Source organism: Metopolophium dirhodum, chromosome 4, assembly GCF_019925205.1.
Source record: "Metopolophium dirhodum isolate CAU chromosome 4, ASM1992520v1, whole genome shotgun sequence".
NCBI classification, from domain to species: domain Eukaryota; kingdom Metazoa; phylum Arthropoda; class Insecta; order Hemiptera; family Aphididae; genus Metopolophium; species Metopolophium dirhodum.
In genome coordinates, this window is record NC_083563.1 from 29,427,937 (window position 1) to 29,444,670 (window position 16,734).

Consider the following 16,734-nt stretch of genomic DNA (forward strand, 5'->3'; position numbering starts at 1 on the left):
CGGCGCTTGCGTGTTGTTTCGCTAACATTTTAGGCTGACGGGATGTTTTTTTTTTTTTTACAGAGCAAAATTACACGTATACAAATAATTTTTAATTGTAGAAATAATAGCATAACATTGGATTCGTTCAGTTTTCCGATATTTTCCGACAAATACAATAGTCTGTTGCATTTTTTTGACAAGTTTTTCAATTTTAAGGTAATCTTCCGTTTTAGAATTTTAACCATATTAGAATATATTTATCTATTCTATACCTATCTTATAATAGTATAATATTAATGCTATTTTCGTTTTTATATTTTATTTCAATGTTAAATAAAAAGCATATGACTATAAATTAAGTATATATAATATATTATAATATATAGATATTATATTACAGAGTGCCTACATTTAGGTAATTACAATAAGTAAATATCATCATTAGAAGCTGAATCTTAAGAATATTGTTTTTGCGTTACACGGATCAGCAATATTGGTGAATTTAATAAAAACGTAAACCTCTCTTCAAAGTTCAAAGTTCAATTATATGTTTATGTTTTTATAAATGAAGTGTAAAATTGTATATGTATAATATATATATCAAATTTTGAAAATTATAAATACTAATAAAATTATCTTAATTATTTTAAGTTATAATTAATGATAGTTATACTGTAACAACTAATTAATAACTCATAATCATAATATTAGTCTTCTATAAAGTTAGTTACTTATTAGTTGTAATAACTGTATAGGTAATCTATACCCATTATAACCTATCAGCTATAATAATATAATAAAGTAATTATGCCCATTATGGAGTAGATTCCTATATACTTAAAAAATGACAAACAAAATTAAATTATCCATTTAAATATTTTAATTTCAAAATTTCAAATTATTATGCTTGGATGATAGAAATCTATAAAACTAGAAGGTAATGAATTTTAGCTTTACCCAACTACGTGTTAATAATATATTTCATAATAGCCAACTTAACATAATTTACTATTTAGCCTATACCTAACCTACATAAATATTACAATTTTATTCTCAACCTATAATAACTGTTAGTAAATAATTGCATCATTCAATATACGAATAAGCATAGCTTTATTCAAAAATTGGTCAACAATTATTAATAATCAACGTTTTTCACACAAATTGAAAAATTACAAATTTATATTTTAAATTCGTGTTAAGTTTTCAATTTAATAATCAATATTGGACGTAGGTCAGTGACATATTTATTTGTACATTTATGATGATGTGGTGTGTAAGTGTGGACGAACGTATATATTATGTGTTCACTGTCCACTACGGCGCTATGATACCTATATCTTAAATGGCTACGTATAGGTTGTTGGTAATAGATACTTAAACGTACTATATACGTAGTAGGTATAACTATATACAATATAGATTAAACTGTTCAAGCCCATATACTTTCCCGGAAACAGAGTCCAAATAAAAGAAAATTTAAAAAGCTCACATTATAAAACTATAGCTGGTAAGTGGTTATATATAAAACAAATTCACGCCAAATCAGAACAGTAGGAATAGACGTTTAATGATTTTGATTTTTTTGTATCTATAAAATCAACATTTGACTAAACAATATATTGAAAGTATGAAAACTAAGTAATACATTTATTATAATTTAAAGAATCGTACTAATGTAATAATGTAATATTCATTACGTACATAGTAGGTATATGACTATGAGTATATTATATAAATAATAACATTAACATGTTTAATGTTATGTATTATACAATATCTATGTCAATAAATTTATTTTACTTTTGTATAATTGTATAGCGTTCACAGCTCACTAATTGACTAAAGTAATTACATTTACATACCTACATATATGTTTATTGTATAGTAAATACCTACATCTTAAACGTCATCTTAATGACTTAATTTACATTAACTCTTAAGACTCGTGGAGTCATTGGTGAATTAATATTTATGTTATATTAATATGTAAAATAAATAAGTTTTAAAATATTTGTAACGTCCGACATTTCTTTAGATAAATAAAACTAAAATAAAATTAGCTTTTAGTTTTTAAGTTCTACTCAGATTTAAAATGGATCCTATTAATGCAATATTCAATTAAAATGTACCTACATAATATGTTTTACATTCGAATTATTAATTATGCATGACATTATTTAAATACATTATTTTATAATACAAAAAAAATGTTCGATTGAATTTCGATCAATATCTATTTTTCCTTTCGATGCGTTTGAGAACTTTTTAGGCTCGTAGAATATAAAATCTGGGGTGAATTTTACTCTACAAAATCGAAATGTAGTAATACATTAATATGCATTAATATGTGTGTCGTACATTTTGTTGGTATAACTATAGGTAAGTGTTATAAGTAGGGTTCTGTTTTGAAGGCAAATTTTTTTTTTAATAACAGTAGAAAAAAATTTTTAAATTAAAATGTGTTTCATTTAATTTCTTAGATAATTTTTTTTGGCCTTTTTTCACATTTTAAATGCTTTTTTATTGAATATATAGCCTTCATATCCGAACCCTAGAGCAGTGCTCGAATTGAGAAAAATTGAGTGGGGGAGCTTCCTATTATTCAAAAACTCAGTTCCAAGTTTAATATTATTTAACACAGACTCGTGGGGGGCTTTGTCTAAGTTCCTAAATGTTGAATATTACATTTCAGTTTGGTTATGATATTTTAGCTTTATTATACTCTAAATAATATAATATATTAATATGTAACTATATGTAACATACTAACATGTAAGTGAATGTGGATTTATATTCACCCAATTTTTCCAAATTTTTCCCATTTACATTTCATACATTCAGTCACTTAAAAAAGACTGGTTTACAAAAACAGGTTTTGCGTAAATAATCCCGTTTTTGATGATTTTCAAAGCTTTCTAGAATAATTTTGAAATGTACTGATAATTTTGTACTTATGACTCCTCAAAGTACAATCTAAATCCAATTTGTTACCGGAAACCATATTAAAGATTGAATCATATATTGTTTCAGATACAAACAGTATCTTCAGACACAAAAAAAACACACACATAATTGCGTATAAAATTATTACATTCACCGATCCTCTCAGAATCTAAAAAGTAAAAACAATTTAAAATAAGTATTAGTTATTGTTAGAAACTAATTATTTACTTAAGTTTTTATTTTATATATTTTTATATTTAGTTGCCACTAGCTTGCCATTAATAAATTACCTACTGTGTTACCTAATAGTTAATACCTACTTAGGTAATACAATTAATTTAATGGATGAGGTTTAGTTTGCTAATTTATTTTTTGGTTATTTCGAATAGTTCGAATAATTTGTTTAATTGTTTCTTTAGTAGGTATGTATTGTTTTAGGACATAAGTAGATATACAATTATACGTGACTTACACACGTACCTACTTAGTACTTGGTTCATATACAGAGTGATTTTTTAAGCATGCTCAATGCTCATACTATGTTTTATCCTTAAAATATGCATCTATTCAAATTCTGTCTTTTGGAATTTTTAAATACACTTTAAGAGCATAGTTTTGAATCCTTTAGTTTTTTGTACCACAGGAATGATCTGCTGAGCGTAAATTTTCTATGTTATGCACTTGTAAGACGGAGACAACTATTATCTATGTAGCGTCCTCTTTATTCAACTTACCGGCTACCGTATTAATAATAATTAGATAATAATTAATAAGTAATAACAATATAAAATATCCACACTGACAAACCATCTCCGATCAGAATCGTTTTTCAGATACAAATACAATGATATAAGATATTATATCATTATTAATTCAAATTTAATACCATCTATTATACAGTGACCCACTTGTAACCAACTGTACAGCAGAGCGAAATCCACTTACCCGCTTTTTTTATAAAACCATTTTTAAGGATTATTTATATCCTAGGTATAAATATTTTAAAAACTCAGAAACTAATACAGTGGTAAATGTAATCACTTTGCTATGGGATATAACTGATAACATAATCCGATTAATAACACTAAACAAAAGTTGAAAAAATAATAAAACATACATTAAATCAAAAAAAAGGTGGATAAGTGGATGTCGCTCTGCTGTACAGTAGGTTACAAGTGGGTCACTGTAATGGATGGTGTTAAATTTGAATTCAATGATATAATATCATTGTATAAGAAAAACGATTCTGAGCGAAAACGGTCAGTCAGCCTATGATATTACCAAGTATATTTGATGATATTATTGTGAATAAAGTAATTTATAAATAACCTATTTACGTGGAGCCTTGTTTTCAATTTTCAATCCTTAGCTATAAAAGTTGAACATTTTATAAATTTTTAACTACAAAATAATTATTAAATTATAAATTTGATAAATTCTGTCCAAATTTGATCTTTAAATGCTTATAAAAAAAAACTGTGCCTATGTATTTTCAATATTTTTCAACTGCTATTGTAAAAATATATCAGGAGTCTTGTATTAAATTTTTACACTTTTTGGCCCAACAGATAAAACTTTATTGATATTTATAGAAAAAAAAACTAAAAAAATTGAAAACTGAAAATGCCCGTTAACAGCTCAAAAAGTGTCAAAATATTTTCAAAATTGTATGGTGTATAGGAAATGCTAATATAAACATTCAGTGAAATTTTCATGTATCTACAGTTATTCGTTTTTGAATTACAAGAAAATAAGGAAATCGGTACATGAGAAATCGAGTGAATATCTAATGTTGTAAAAATATGAATTTAAAACGCTCATAAAAATTTAATTTGACTTTCTTGTAGAAATTTTTTTTTTGATAAAGTTAGACAAACTTATGAGGAATCTTGTATTAGATTTTAAAATCTTAGATTTAAAAAGAAAATTTTTTATGAATTTCTAACTCAAAATAATTTGCAAATTTTCGTGATTTTTCCGTATTTTTTCAAGATTTGAACTTTAAACGTGTATAAAAAAAAACTGTGACTAAGGATTTTTAATTTTTTTCATCTGCCTTTGAAACAATAACCTAGGAGCCTTCTATTAAATTTTCAAGCTTTTTTACCCAACAAATAAAATTTTATTGATATTTATAGAAAAAAAATTTAAAAAAACTGAAAACTGACAATGTCCGTAAACAGTTCAAAAAAAGTCAAATTATTTTCAAAATTGTATTGTGTATAGAAAATGCAAATATAAACAACCAGTGAAAATTTCATGCATCTACGGTCATTTGTTTTAGAGTTACACCAATAACCAAAATCGATTTTGTTAAAAATCGATTTTGCGTAAAAATTCCCGTTTTTCCTTAATTTTTCTTTTGTTTTTCACATCGCTTTTGAAAACTACTGGGAAATTAAAATTTTGACCTCCCCAATGCACCAACGATATTCACTTTCCCATCGAACAAGATACTGAAGTCGAAAATCGAAGCATTATTTCGACTACTTATCGTGTACACAGACACAAAAATAAAAAAATAAAAAAAAAATAAAAAAAAAAATAAAAAAAAAATAAAAAAAAAAACACACATCATTGTAAAATCAATACATTCATCGTTTCACTCAGAATCTAAAAAAAATAATATAACGTTGCATCAAATTTAATACACACATAAATACATAATTATTAAAAAAATTTACCATGTAAAGTAATTTATGTCTGTTTTTTTTTGTATCGTTAAAAGATCATTGATACATTTTACGTATTTGTAATGTAGTTCAAAATTTGACGAGTGATGTTGCACTCCTCTTTGTAATACTCGTATAGGGCCTCTCTTTCAAAAGGTTTTTCAGTATTCGTTTGTGCCTTGTGGCTCGAGCTCAATCTCTTAAATTTCAATTTCTCCGGGTTCATTTGTTTGTGATAAAACATGTAATAATAATTAAAAATAACTGATGTCATCCAAGCATTTGTGTTGGCGTAATAATCAACCGGTAAACATTTTACTGATTTAAATAACGAGAATTTTTACTTTTCCCTATAACCAAAAGTTTTTGTTTTTTACCTGATACATTCACACAACATAGGACGGTGATACACTATTTTGATATCTTACAGCCTTTTGTGTTTTCATTTTTGAATAAATAAGTATGGCTCAGGTAAGGCACGCGTTTTTTCCAGCGATGGAACCAATATGGAGGTGATGGAGGCAATACAGTTTTCTATACCCATTTTTTTTCAAGGTCTTCTGCTTGACGCAATATTGGATCAACGTACAAGCATAATTTTTTCTAATAAACCATAATGATAATACTGATTCAACCGGTTTTTCTTTCCCACTGCGTTCCGTTTTATGCTTAGATTTTTATTAAGTGTTGCTGAATTTTCCATTTCAATTCGCTTTTTTAATAACTTACACAATAATGGTTGGGAAATTTGTAGTTTTATAGCTGCTTCTCGATGTCCCATTTTTGGTGGACCGTCTTAACGTTGTAGTATTGTTCACTAATTGTCAAGTCTTTTCTTTTTCGTTTTTCACTCAATTTTTACACACACGCGACACCGATGCGTGCAAACATACTGGCCGACGGGCAACGACAGTCTTGATGGTGTACCGTGTACGAATAAAAGGTAGATAAACAATATGTACATTTTTATCTTTATTATGAGCCATTTGACGAAAACTTTGATCGTGTGTTAAATATATTCGTACATATAATGTTGTTTTTATGACCTCGAACTGATAACATTATGCGGAGTATTGATTACAAAAACCGACATAATTACACATATAACTATATAAATATTAATAAGTATACATCCGGCCTGTGATTATAATAAGTATATTATATTAACTGTGATTATAATAAACGGTAACCACTGTATATAGTTAGAATTTTGATTTAGACACATCAACATATTTTAAGAAAATCATCAGTTAAATAATTTATAGTAGAAAAGTATAGCGTTCTCATTTGAAAAATAGAAGTTTATATTGCCACAGGTACTCTTTAAGTAGTAGTCACGAATTAAAATATAGTATATTTTAATTTGTGGTAGTAGGTTCAAAAAATATCAAAAATTTGAAAATATGGTATTTAGGTGTACTTAAAAATTCGAAAAATCTGGATAGATCCTCCTTTACCTTTTTTTTTCGTATAGTTAAGTTTCTCATTTTCTGTATTTCTCAATATGATATTACTTTTAAGTATGTCTGTTTTTCAGTCAGTTGGTCTGTCAGACAATTTCATGATATTTTTTAAATAATAGGTATAATACACTTTAACAATATTATCTTAATTTACTATAATAATAATAATAATAATAATTAATAACAAAAATTATACGCAAATGTATAACTTTATCAAGCATATAGGTACCATTGTACCAATATATTAAACAGGTTGGATGCCACAAATTACGATACATCTATAATATAACGAATATTTTGATCTTCATTGACAGCTATGCAGGATATATCCTAGTTCTGAGGGGGGGTGAATTTCAAATCCACAGAGGTAATGACGTTCAACCCCTCCCATTATTTTATATTGTAATAATGTATAGTGGTGGTGAAAATCCCAAGGGGGGGAGGCGGTCCACCAATTACCCCCTCCCCCGATATCCACCACTGCAGCTATCTGCAGGCTGTCTCTTGGTCAAGGTGTACACTGTACACTTTCAAATTGCATCTAAGGTTATGAATTTTTATAATGTTCTTGTGTACCTATGATTTATTTTATTTTATTAAGTTTGATAAATATATTATTCAAAGTTATACTTACAAATTAACCATAAAAAAATCTATTTATTTTAAAAATGGGAAATAGCCGGCCAATAGGTAACCGCTCTGGCGCTCTGCTGCACTATAAGTTTCTAGCACGATTAAATAATTGAAATATAATATAATATGTGTTTTATTGTGATTTCTAGGGTACCCCATCATTGAGTAAGGCACTGTAATGTTTATTGTACTGAATTTGAATTCAATAATAAATCATTACATACGAAAAACGATTCTGAGTGAAGACAATCTGGACATAAATCTAGTTTAGCACCCACGCTAATTTTTCAATTTTTTTTTTCGAAAACCTATGCATCACATCGAGTTATGTATGGTGCTGAAATTAATTATCGCAAATCATTCAATTTTTATGTTATAGCCTTACGAAGTCCGCGATTTTTTGTGTCTTACGCATGCGCACAGCGCTAGAATTAAACTCATTCGTCGCGATCTCTCCGTTCAAAATCTAAAATGTGTATTGACTATTGACCGTTTGTAGTATTGTGGTGATTGGTGAATGATGATGTCATGATGATACTGTAGTAGGTAATACTTTGATACCTAAATCTTTGTAGTAAGAATAAGTTAGTAGGTAAGTACAAACGCGAAAGGCTATATTATAATATTAGACATAGTCGTGGATATATTTAAATTATATTTCGATAGACTTTAAAATTTTCCTAATTTGTAGACATAGGCCACTGCACGTAGACGCCTGCACTGAGTCGATATTCAGTTTTTCGAAAAACGCGATAATGACTAGAAATATAATATAATACAGCAAAGCTTACTTATTATAATATTCTACCTATATTATAATATTGCGTTTGGTCCCAAGTGTGGAACACCAATGCCCCATTGCCCCCCACCTTCCCAAATTAATAAATTTTATTAGCAAGTGAACGGTGTACACGTATGAGGTTTTATTATTTTTCGGCATATTGTTATTGATGTTTTAATATTTATCGGCATAAAGAAAAAATGAATACTATGTTGGCATGTTGCCCACCATATTTATGTTGTAGGTACACAGACCATAGAATAGGTGTAAACGCAGACAATGTTTTATCAGCTGGTCGAGCCACAGTTCACCAGGTTTAAAAGATAATAATATTATGATTGTTATCTTTGTTACAACTGTTACAAATTGTAGCACTTTAGTGTAATACCCATAATATTGATGGTGCTAGGTTTCTACCACCACTAGTCGTGTTTACAATGTTTACATTCGGGCATCGTTAATTAATAATTATTGTTAAATTATTATACTAATATACTATATTACTATTATAATATAGTGATTAGTCCAGTCTGTCGTGGCTCTGTTGAGTATTTAAGATAGACATTAATTATTAGATATTATTGTTATTTGTTTTTAATAAAGCGCATTAATACATCTTATTAAACGCGTAATTATTACCTGACTACCGGTTTTATAGTAGTCGCAGCCGATATTCTAATTGCAATAACTCGGACTATTTCTGTTTGCAATACTACAGGTAACGTCATGTACCTATAATATACGCGTAACATTGCCAACATTTGCGACTTGTGTTGTCGGCGAATTTGGAAAATGGGTACATCGCAGTGAGTGGCCGGGGTAGCTAAAATTTCTATAATATGCTTTCAGATAAAGTTGGTTTTGAAGTTAGCATTTTTACCATGAGCGATAACGACCCGTGCGAATGTTTTTGGAATCATGAGCTATCTATGCAACGACTGCTGTCACTGGTAAGTAAACAATGTATTGTTATTTAAAAACAATACTTTAAAGAGTATCTGTTCAAGTACTTCCTATATTATAACAAACAAACATTGGCCGATAACAAATTATACCTAATACCTTTATACTTAGTTAATTTATTTTTGATTTATCTCACATTAAATAGGCTATTAATTAATATTAAATATATAAAATTCAATCAATATAATGTCACATACTTATCTGTAATATTCTGTCTCTGTGAATTCCACCTTAATATTTAATATTGTTATATGTTAATACAAAACAATATGTCATGACTCATGATACTTAAATTTATTGTTTTAACATAATTTATGTTCTAAATAGTTACTTGATTTAAGTACACATAAAAACTAGATTTTTTTCAAACAATTCCATTGTGTACCTACGCTTAATGAAATATAGTCTATAGATATTCTAGTAAAATTAATAATAAAATACTTTTATCGTAAATATTGCTGAATATAAATAGATACATACCTAAGTAGTAATGATTATTGAGGTCACATATGGAATGTTCAATTTATTCATAGTTACTAAATTCAACTGTATAAGATAATTTTTGTTGTCAGTGATGTATATAAAGATCATAATATGACCTTTAACTGATATATTTTCTACTCTTGATCCACGAACTACAAGTTTTCATCAAAATATTTCTCTACTTTAACTGGCTAATTGAGACTTAAAATTCTACAAAAATCTGTCGCTGCTATTATAAGTATACTATCCGAGCAATGAAGTAAATAATATTCAAGACAGTAAATAGTGACCTAATGAAGACTGAAATAATATTTTACTAAGATAAGTTTATAAATTATTAACTAATAATGGTGGCTGTCAGTTTTAAACTGCCTAAAATTATATTGATTGTTAACCTGTTAGTAGAGAGACTATTTAATGATTATTCAATTTTGGTTTTTGACTACTTTTATAATGTAAATAAGTAAATATTTAATTTATTTTAATGTAAGTATGTTTAAGGCCTGTCACACTTGTAGATATTTTCTGTGGAATTTCCGCATTATCGAAACATGCAAAACATTTTGCCTGCTCTGAATTTCCGCTCTAGTATATGTACATGTATTTAAAACAACGTGTTTTGATATTAGCTTAAATTAAAAAAATAATCCATATAATAAAGTAATAAAAAAAAATTGTTGTAGCTACGTCAGTCACAGTCGGCATGCACGGATATTGATTGCTTGGAACCAGGTAAATTTAGATTTTAAGTTAGATGATTTACTAAAAACTTTTATATTTGTTGTATTAGAAAATATCATAAAAAATTTTCAGTTTTTAATTTTTAATTTTAAATGTTTTTTTTATCAAGCAATTTATTTATTCTTAAAATGTATTTGTTTACAATTTAATGAAAATTTGTTGTTTTTTTAAATAACAGAGTATTAATACTTAATATCAGTTAATTTTAATGAGAAAATGTTGTTTTTGATATTTGGTATTCTTGCACAAACTTAAAATTTAATTATTTTAAAATTATTATGTATTCAGTAGTACAGTAGACCTATATGGCTGTACTTATTCTGTTTGATAATGCTTATGACTATTATATAACCTATCTAAATTATAATTTAAAATTTAATTTTTATAGTGCAAAGATTGGATGGACCATTGGCATCAAATAGTGAAGATACTAATTTCATCTTATTAACCGGAATTTGGGTTGTTGTTGCTTTGGCTTTGTACTTTATGCGTCCTAATCAGGCTCGTGCACAAGAGGAAACTATAAAAAAATTACCATTTGGTGGATCTGACAATAGTGGATCAGATGTATGGATTACATTAAAACTCATTAAGAATATTTCAAATATTAATAAGAATATTTTTATTTTCAGGATCCACCATCGCCACCTCCTCCATCAACGGGAGCCCAGTGATAATATAATATTTTGACGATACATTCTACAAGAATTTTGAGCTCGCTCAATCTAAAATTCCCTTCCATTATTCCACAGATAATCATTATAATCACATAGATTTAAGAACTTAAAAATTTTAATTAAAATTTCCCACTTGACTGACAAAATCCACTGCACTAAAATTAAACATCTATTCATTGTTTTTAAATAACAAAAAAAAATATACCTTAACTTTAAACATGATAAAATGTTATTATATACGCACACATAAGATAATACGTTTTCTTTTTCGTCTATTATGACTAGAGACCAGAATAATTGTATGCATTATCATATTAATACTGCGTGTATGCACAACTATGAGAGTTCTAATGTGGGCTTTTCAAATCAAGCCGATTCCGTAGACGAAATTTTATTTTGTGATTAAAGCATATAATTTGTATATTTTATACACTTTTCATAAAAAAAACTTTTTAATCTTTCCTTCCTCCTCTTTAAAATAAAAACGAGGATTATTATGTTGATCAACAGTGATTAAATAATCACGGAAATCTTTTTGATAATTGAAATTTATATTTTTTTTGTTGCTTGACATAGTTTTGTTTTCAAGACTGTATTTATAATAACTATGCTCCTTACAGAAAAAAAAGAAATAAAAACATTTTTACTACCGCAGTTTACAATGAATCTTTGACCACTGAACTAAATATAATAAAAATATAAAATGAATACATGTATAATTTTTGGGTTAAAATTCTAAACATTTTTTAATGAATAATAAATGTGATTTACTTAAAGTTTTTATTACAAAGATAATTTGATTATCTATACAGTCTACTTAAGATATTCTGTATTAAAAATACTCTGTATCATAGACTTAAAAAAAAACTATTAACTTCTTTTTTATTTTGGTCCAAATGTTTAATGAATATACTGCATATTTTGTCATTTTCATTATATTTAACATTTTTTAGTGCATATAATTCCGGTCTCTAATTATGACAAACAATGAAGTTATATTGGTGATGTGTGTTAGTTGAGTGGAAAATATTATTATTAATTATTATACATTATAATACTATATATTACTTTTATCATATGCAATAATAAGGAGAGGAAATGTACAGAAATGTATTTAGTATTTGAGTGTGTGAATTGATTGATTTATTATAGCTGTTTTATTTTTAATTTAAATCTTATTTTATTGTTATTTTGTTAAATTAATATTTTAATATATTTACAAGAACCGATAAAGCATAATATTGTTAATGATGGGAATGAATTAAAATTTTCCATAATATGTATTCAATTAAGTTTTTACATTTTCTTAAACTAATGTTTAAAAATAAAACTGGAAAGTCACTCTGTTGTATAGTAGGTGTGTTGAGTGCACCCAAGCCCAGATTAATGATCCATTGAGCCCTGGAACACCTGACACTTTTGGCCCCCTTTTACACTCATACTTCAAACCAAGTGTTTCAACATTTTCACTAAAAAAAATTTAAATTACTATTTTTACTTTTAACTATATATTTAGTTTTTGAACGGATGTAAATGTAATGACTAATGATTTTATAATAATAAGTATTTTTTTTTTGTGTCCATCTACATTTTTATAGTAGAAAAAATGCTTTGATCATGGTATATGATAGCAAATTAAATCTAGTTGGTATTTTAATGAGGTCAAAATTTAAAATTATCAGTACTTATCAAAACAAAAGGGAAAATAGGTAACCACTCTGGCCTCTTACGTTATAAGGTGTGGAGTGTACCTCGTCATTAAGTCACTGTAATATATGCGTTAAATAAACTTAAATTAATTTCTATGATAAATCATTTCATATTTGTATACAAAAAATTATTCTGAGCAAAGTCTTGATGAGCATTAGCCTTTATTACTAAGGATCTTATAAACTATGATATTATATTTATATTACTATTAAAGTAATATATTTTACTAGATATTAGTAATACAGTAGGTTAAATCATTTTTTGCCAAAAACATTGCACTATATAGTAAATGTCATCGTGTACCTACATAAAATATTATAACATTGGTACATATACTTCCGAGTGTAGCATACAAATTACAAATTAACAACTGTGTATGTGATATTGTGAGTTGGTACATAGCCACCGGACAGTGCCTGACCTCCCATGTGATGGCTATTCGTTCTGTGATTGGCCGACAGTCATTGCTGGCCGTTTTCGATCGCTGGTGCTGGCCGCCGTGCATACGCTCCCACCGGTGTCTGGAATGCGCGATAAAAACATGTTTTGGTCGTGTGAGCAGTTCAATATTAATTTGCACAGAGTATATTTAGCATCTACATGGCCGTTTTTTAGGTAGGAAGCAAACTTGTCTTTAAGGATATCACGAGCATGGTGCAATAAGAACAATCATCACAATAATATTAATTATTATTATAATATCTTACGACAACGTCACAATGATATCCACCAAAGTACCAAAATTAATAAACTTCACGCTTCTATATAATATTCTAGAAACTTGAGTAGGTACTAGGTACCTACAACCTACTATATATTATGGTAGTTGGAAAAAAATCGTCAAAAGTATAAAAATAAAGCAATAATGCGACTAAATTTATTTAAATATAAATAATTTATAATAATTTTTTTACAAATTATAAAATAATATACTATTATAAACACCTAAAATTAATATAAATTTATTATTATAATTGTATCTAACGCGATTACACACATAGCATGTTAATATTTAAGTTGATTTTAATTATTTAAGTAAGAATTAAGAAAATAATATAAGTGATGGTTATATATTAGACTTATGTTATGAGCAATTGATTTTGACAATTGATTGACAGTTGGAGTTACAAATTTAGACCCTGAAAAAATAACACTACCTATAATTAAAACGTATGTGTTACACATATATTCACGAGATTTCAATGTCAGTCTATGTGTGATTAAAAGACAAACATAAATAGATATTCGATTGTTACTCATAGTACATTTATATAATCTTAATTTTTAAATCCATTATAAATCTATGTATATATAAAAAAAAATGTTTGTCTGTCTATTTGTGTGTGTGTCCTTTATGCATTCCTAAATGGCTGGACTGATGTTGATGAATTTAGGGTATAGAGATAGATTAGATCTCTCCGCAGAAAATAGGAAAATTTAAAAAGGGAGAGGACCAACCCCGAAAGGTGCTCAAACAGGGATTTAGAGATTTCCGATGGAAATTTTTGTTTATAAATGGTTGCCATGGATTATTTTGTAAATAAAAATGTATAAAATGGAGTATAAAATAACAATTTTTGTTCCTCGGTCAAAAAGCTTAATTTCAATTTCAGGTCACTCATTTAAATTTTTTTTAAAGCAGTCACAAAAAACAGAAATTACTAGTCACAATATGTTTATATGCTATAAATTAATTTTACATAGCGTTTTGGCGTTTACTAATAATACATAAAAAAGAAACCAATTGAATTATTCAACGAAAATATATATATTTGTGCTAAATTAATACAATTTACAGTAGGTTAGGTTACCTATTTAATTTACTTTTTATATGAAATTACAATCATTCAATCTCATCCAATCTACACATCATTTGATAATTTTATTAAGCTTTGTCAATATATAATTGTATGATAAATGATAGGTAATATTGTACAAAATGTCAAAATGAGGTACAATGTTAAATTAATAATTTGAATCATACACATCTACTTAACATTATTTATATTTAAACTATTTGTAATATGTTTACGTACCTACCTGTTACATATATTATATTATATAATTTATTGTACATATTATAATAATATATTATATTTATATTATAATTTCGATACATATTCTTGTATGTAAAAGTATTTAAAATAATTATATAAATATATAAACAAACATATATACATAATATATCAATATACCTATACAATATAATATAATACACATAATAGTATTATAAATAGAAAATATGTTCGAATGCCGCATTAATTTAACATTATACATCGTTGTGGTAATTTATAAGATTATTTCAAATATTTTTACATAATATACAGAGATATTTATCAAAAGTGTAACTTATACATAATAATATACCTCTAATATAGGTAGGTAGATAGATTATAAAACTCTAATTGTAATCACATTTATTCTTATTTTCTTGAACACTATGTTTCAAAAATTATTAATTAATATATAATTAATTGTTATAGTATTTATAAATTATTGATATAAAATAAACATACCTGTTATAATAATTAATTAGTAATAGGAATAAATCCACGTATAAACTATTAAAATACAATTTACAAACGAATAAACATTAAAGAGTATGATATTTTCCGGTAGTCGAGTTCTAGTAAAGGTCAAAAGCAAATAGAGTTAAAAACATTTGTTGCTGTTCGTAACTTAACTTTGAAACAAAGCTTGGTATCTTGCAAAAGCATTCGGTAGCAGCATGATCTCTCTCTGTTCTCAAAGTGATAATTAACATATCCAATCCTGCAAATGTATTTTAATTAAGTCTAAGTTGTAATCTTTAGTTCAATGAAATTTACCTTCAAATAATTGATCAAGTCTACAAAACGTTGTTACAACTTGTGTGATTTCTTGGTTTGAACTCTATAAACAATTATTAGTTCTGTTTCCTAAATATGCATGGATAATTCATAATTATAAATTTTAACAGTTTTGACTTGAGTTAAATACCTAATGTCTTATATTTTGAAAATATACAACCCATTCGTCTTTAATTGTAAACTTATCTTACCAACTTATCTCCTATAACATTAGGTCGCACACATATCATCACAGGGCAATTCGAACGATATAAACTAAATGTATTAATGTATCGACAAAATATTTAGATTGTTAAAAAATGTTAAAAAATATATGTTGTAGTTAGTGCCTCATAATATTATTTTACATTAGATCTACTTTTATATTGACCTCCTTGAACACATATAATTGACATGAGCATATTCCAATTCTGGATTCAAATTCCTCTTCAACCCTTTTCATTTGACACCTTTGATTGTCCAGTGTCCTCGTGTTGAATTAAAATAAATTGCAGTTTTCACTGGTTTCAAATTTCTTATGACCTCCTCTAAATGTACCAAATTACAAAACTCATCACCTATTTTTTAATATTTTTCGCAATTAGATTGAGTATCTTCTGCCATAACTTATGATTATAATATTATATTCACTAATAACAATATGATTGACACAACATTTCAATAGTTCACTCAAATATAATAAAACAGACTATAACAGACTATATATCTCTGTACTGTCTTGAAAATAGGAAAATAATTTTTACAAGAATAATTTTCTTATCTGTGGGGTTATCCACTGAGGAATATATCCGGTTTAAGATGTATATTTTATAAATAATAATTTATCTTAAATTG

General features: G+C 26.8%; 1 protein-coding gene across 4 annotated transcripts; it reads left to right on the forward strand.

Moving 5' to 3' along the window:
• The first annotated feature begins 75 nt into the window (after positions 1-75).
• Positions 76-12,624, forward strand: LOC132942375 (uncharacterized protein C34C12.4). Of its 4 annotated transcripts, none has more exons than XM_061010694.1 (5): positions 76-198; positions 9,327-9,427; positions 10,607-10,655; positions 11,053-11,231; positions 11,297-12,624. In XM_061010694.1, exons 2-5 carry the CDS (start codon positions 9,359-9,361, stop codon positions 11,336-11,338), a joined length of 339 nt encoding a protein of 112 aa, XP_060866677.1. In that variant the 5' UTR covers positions 76-198; positions 9,327-9,358; the 3' UTR covers positions 11,339-12,624. The 4 variants fall into 4 exon arrangements, with proteins under 4 accessions (XP_060866677.1, XP_060866678.1, XP_060866679.1 ...); XM_061010695.1 differs by lacking the exon at positions 76-198 and adding an exon at positions 8,206-8,242; XM_061010696.1 differs by lacking the exon at positions 76-198 and adding an exon at positions 8,254-8,288.
• The last annotated feature ends 4,110 nt before the right edge of the window (positions 12,625-16,734 follow it).

Coding starts and splice junctions, on each gene's coding strand:
- LOC132942375 (XM_061010694.1), top strand. CDS start 9,359: ATGAGCGATAACGACCCGTGCGAATGTTTTTGGAATCATGAGCTATCT. Junction 9,428..10,606: donor TGCAACGACTGCTGTCACTG/GTAAGTAAACAA, acceptor AAATTGTTGTAG/CTACGTCAGTCACAGTCGGC. Junction 11,232..11,296: donor CTGACAATAGTGGATCAGAT/GTATGGATTACA, acceptor TTTTATTTTCAG/GATCCACCATCGCCACCTCC.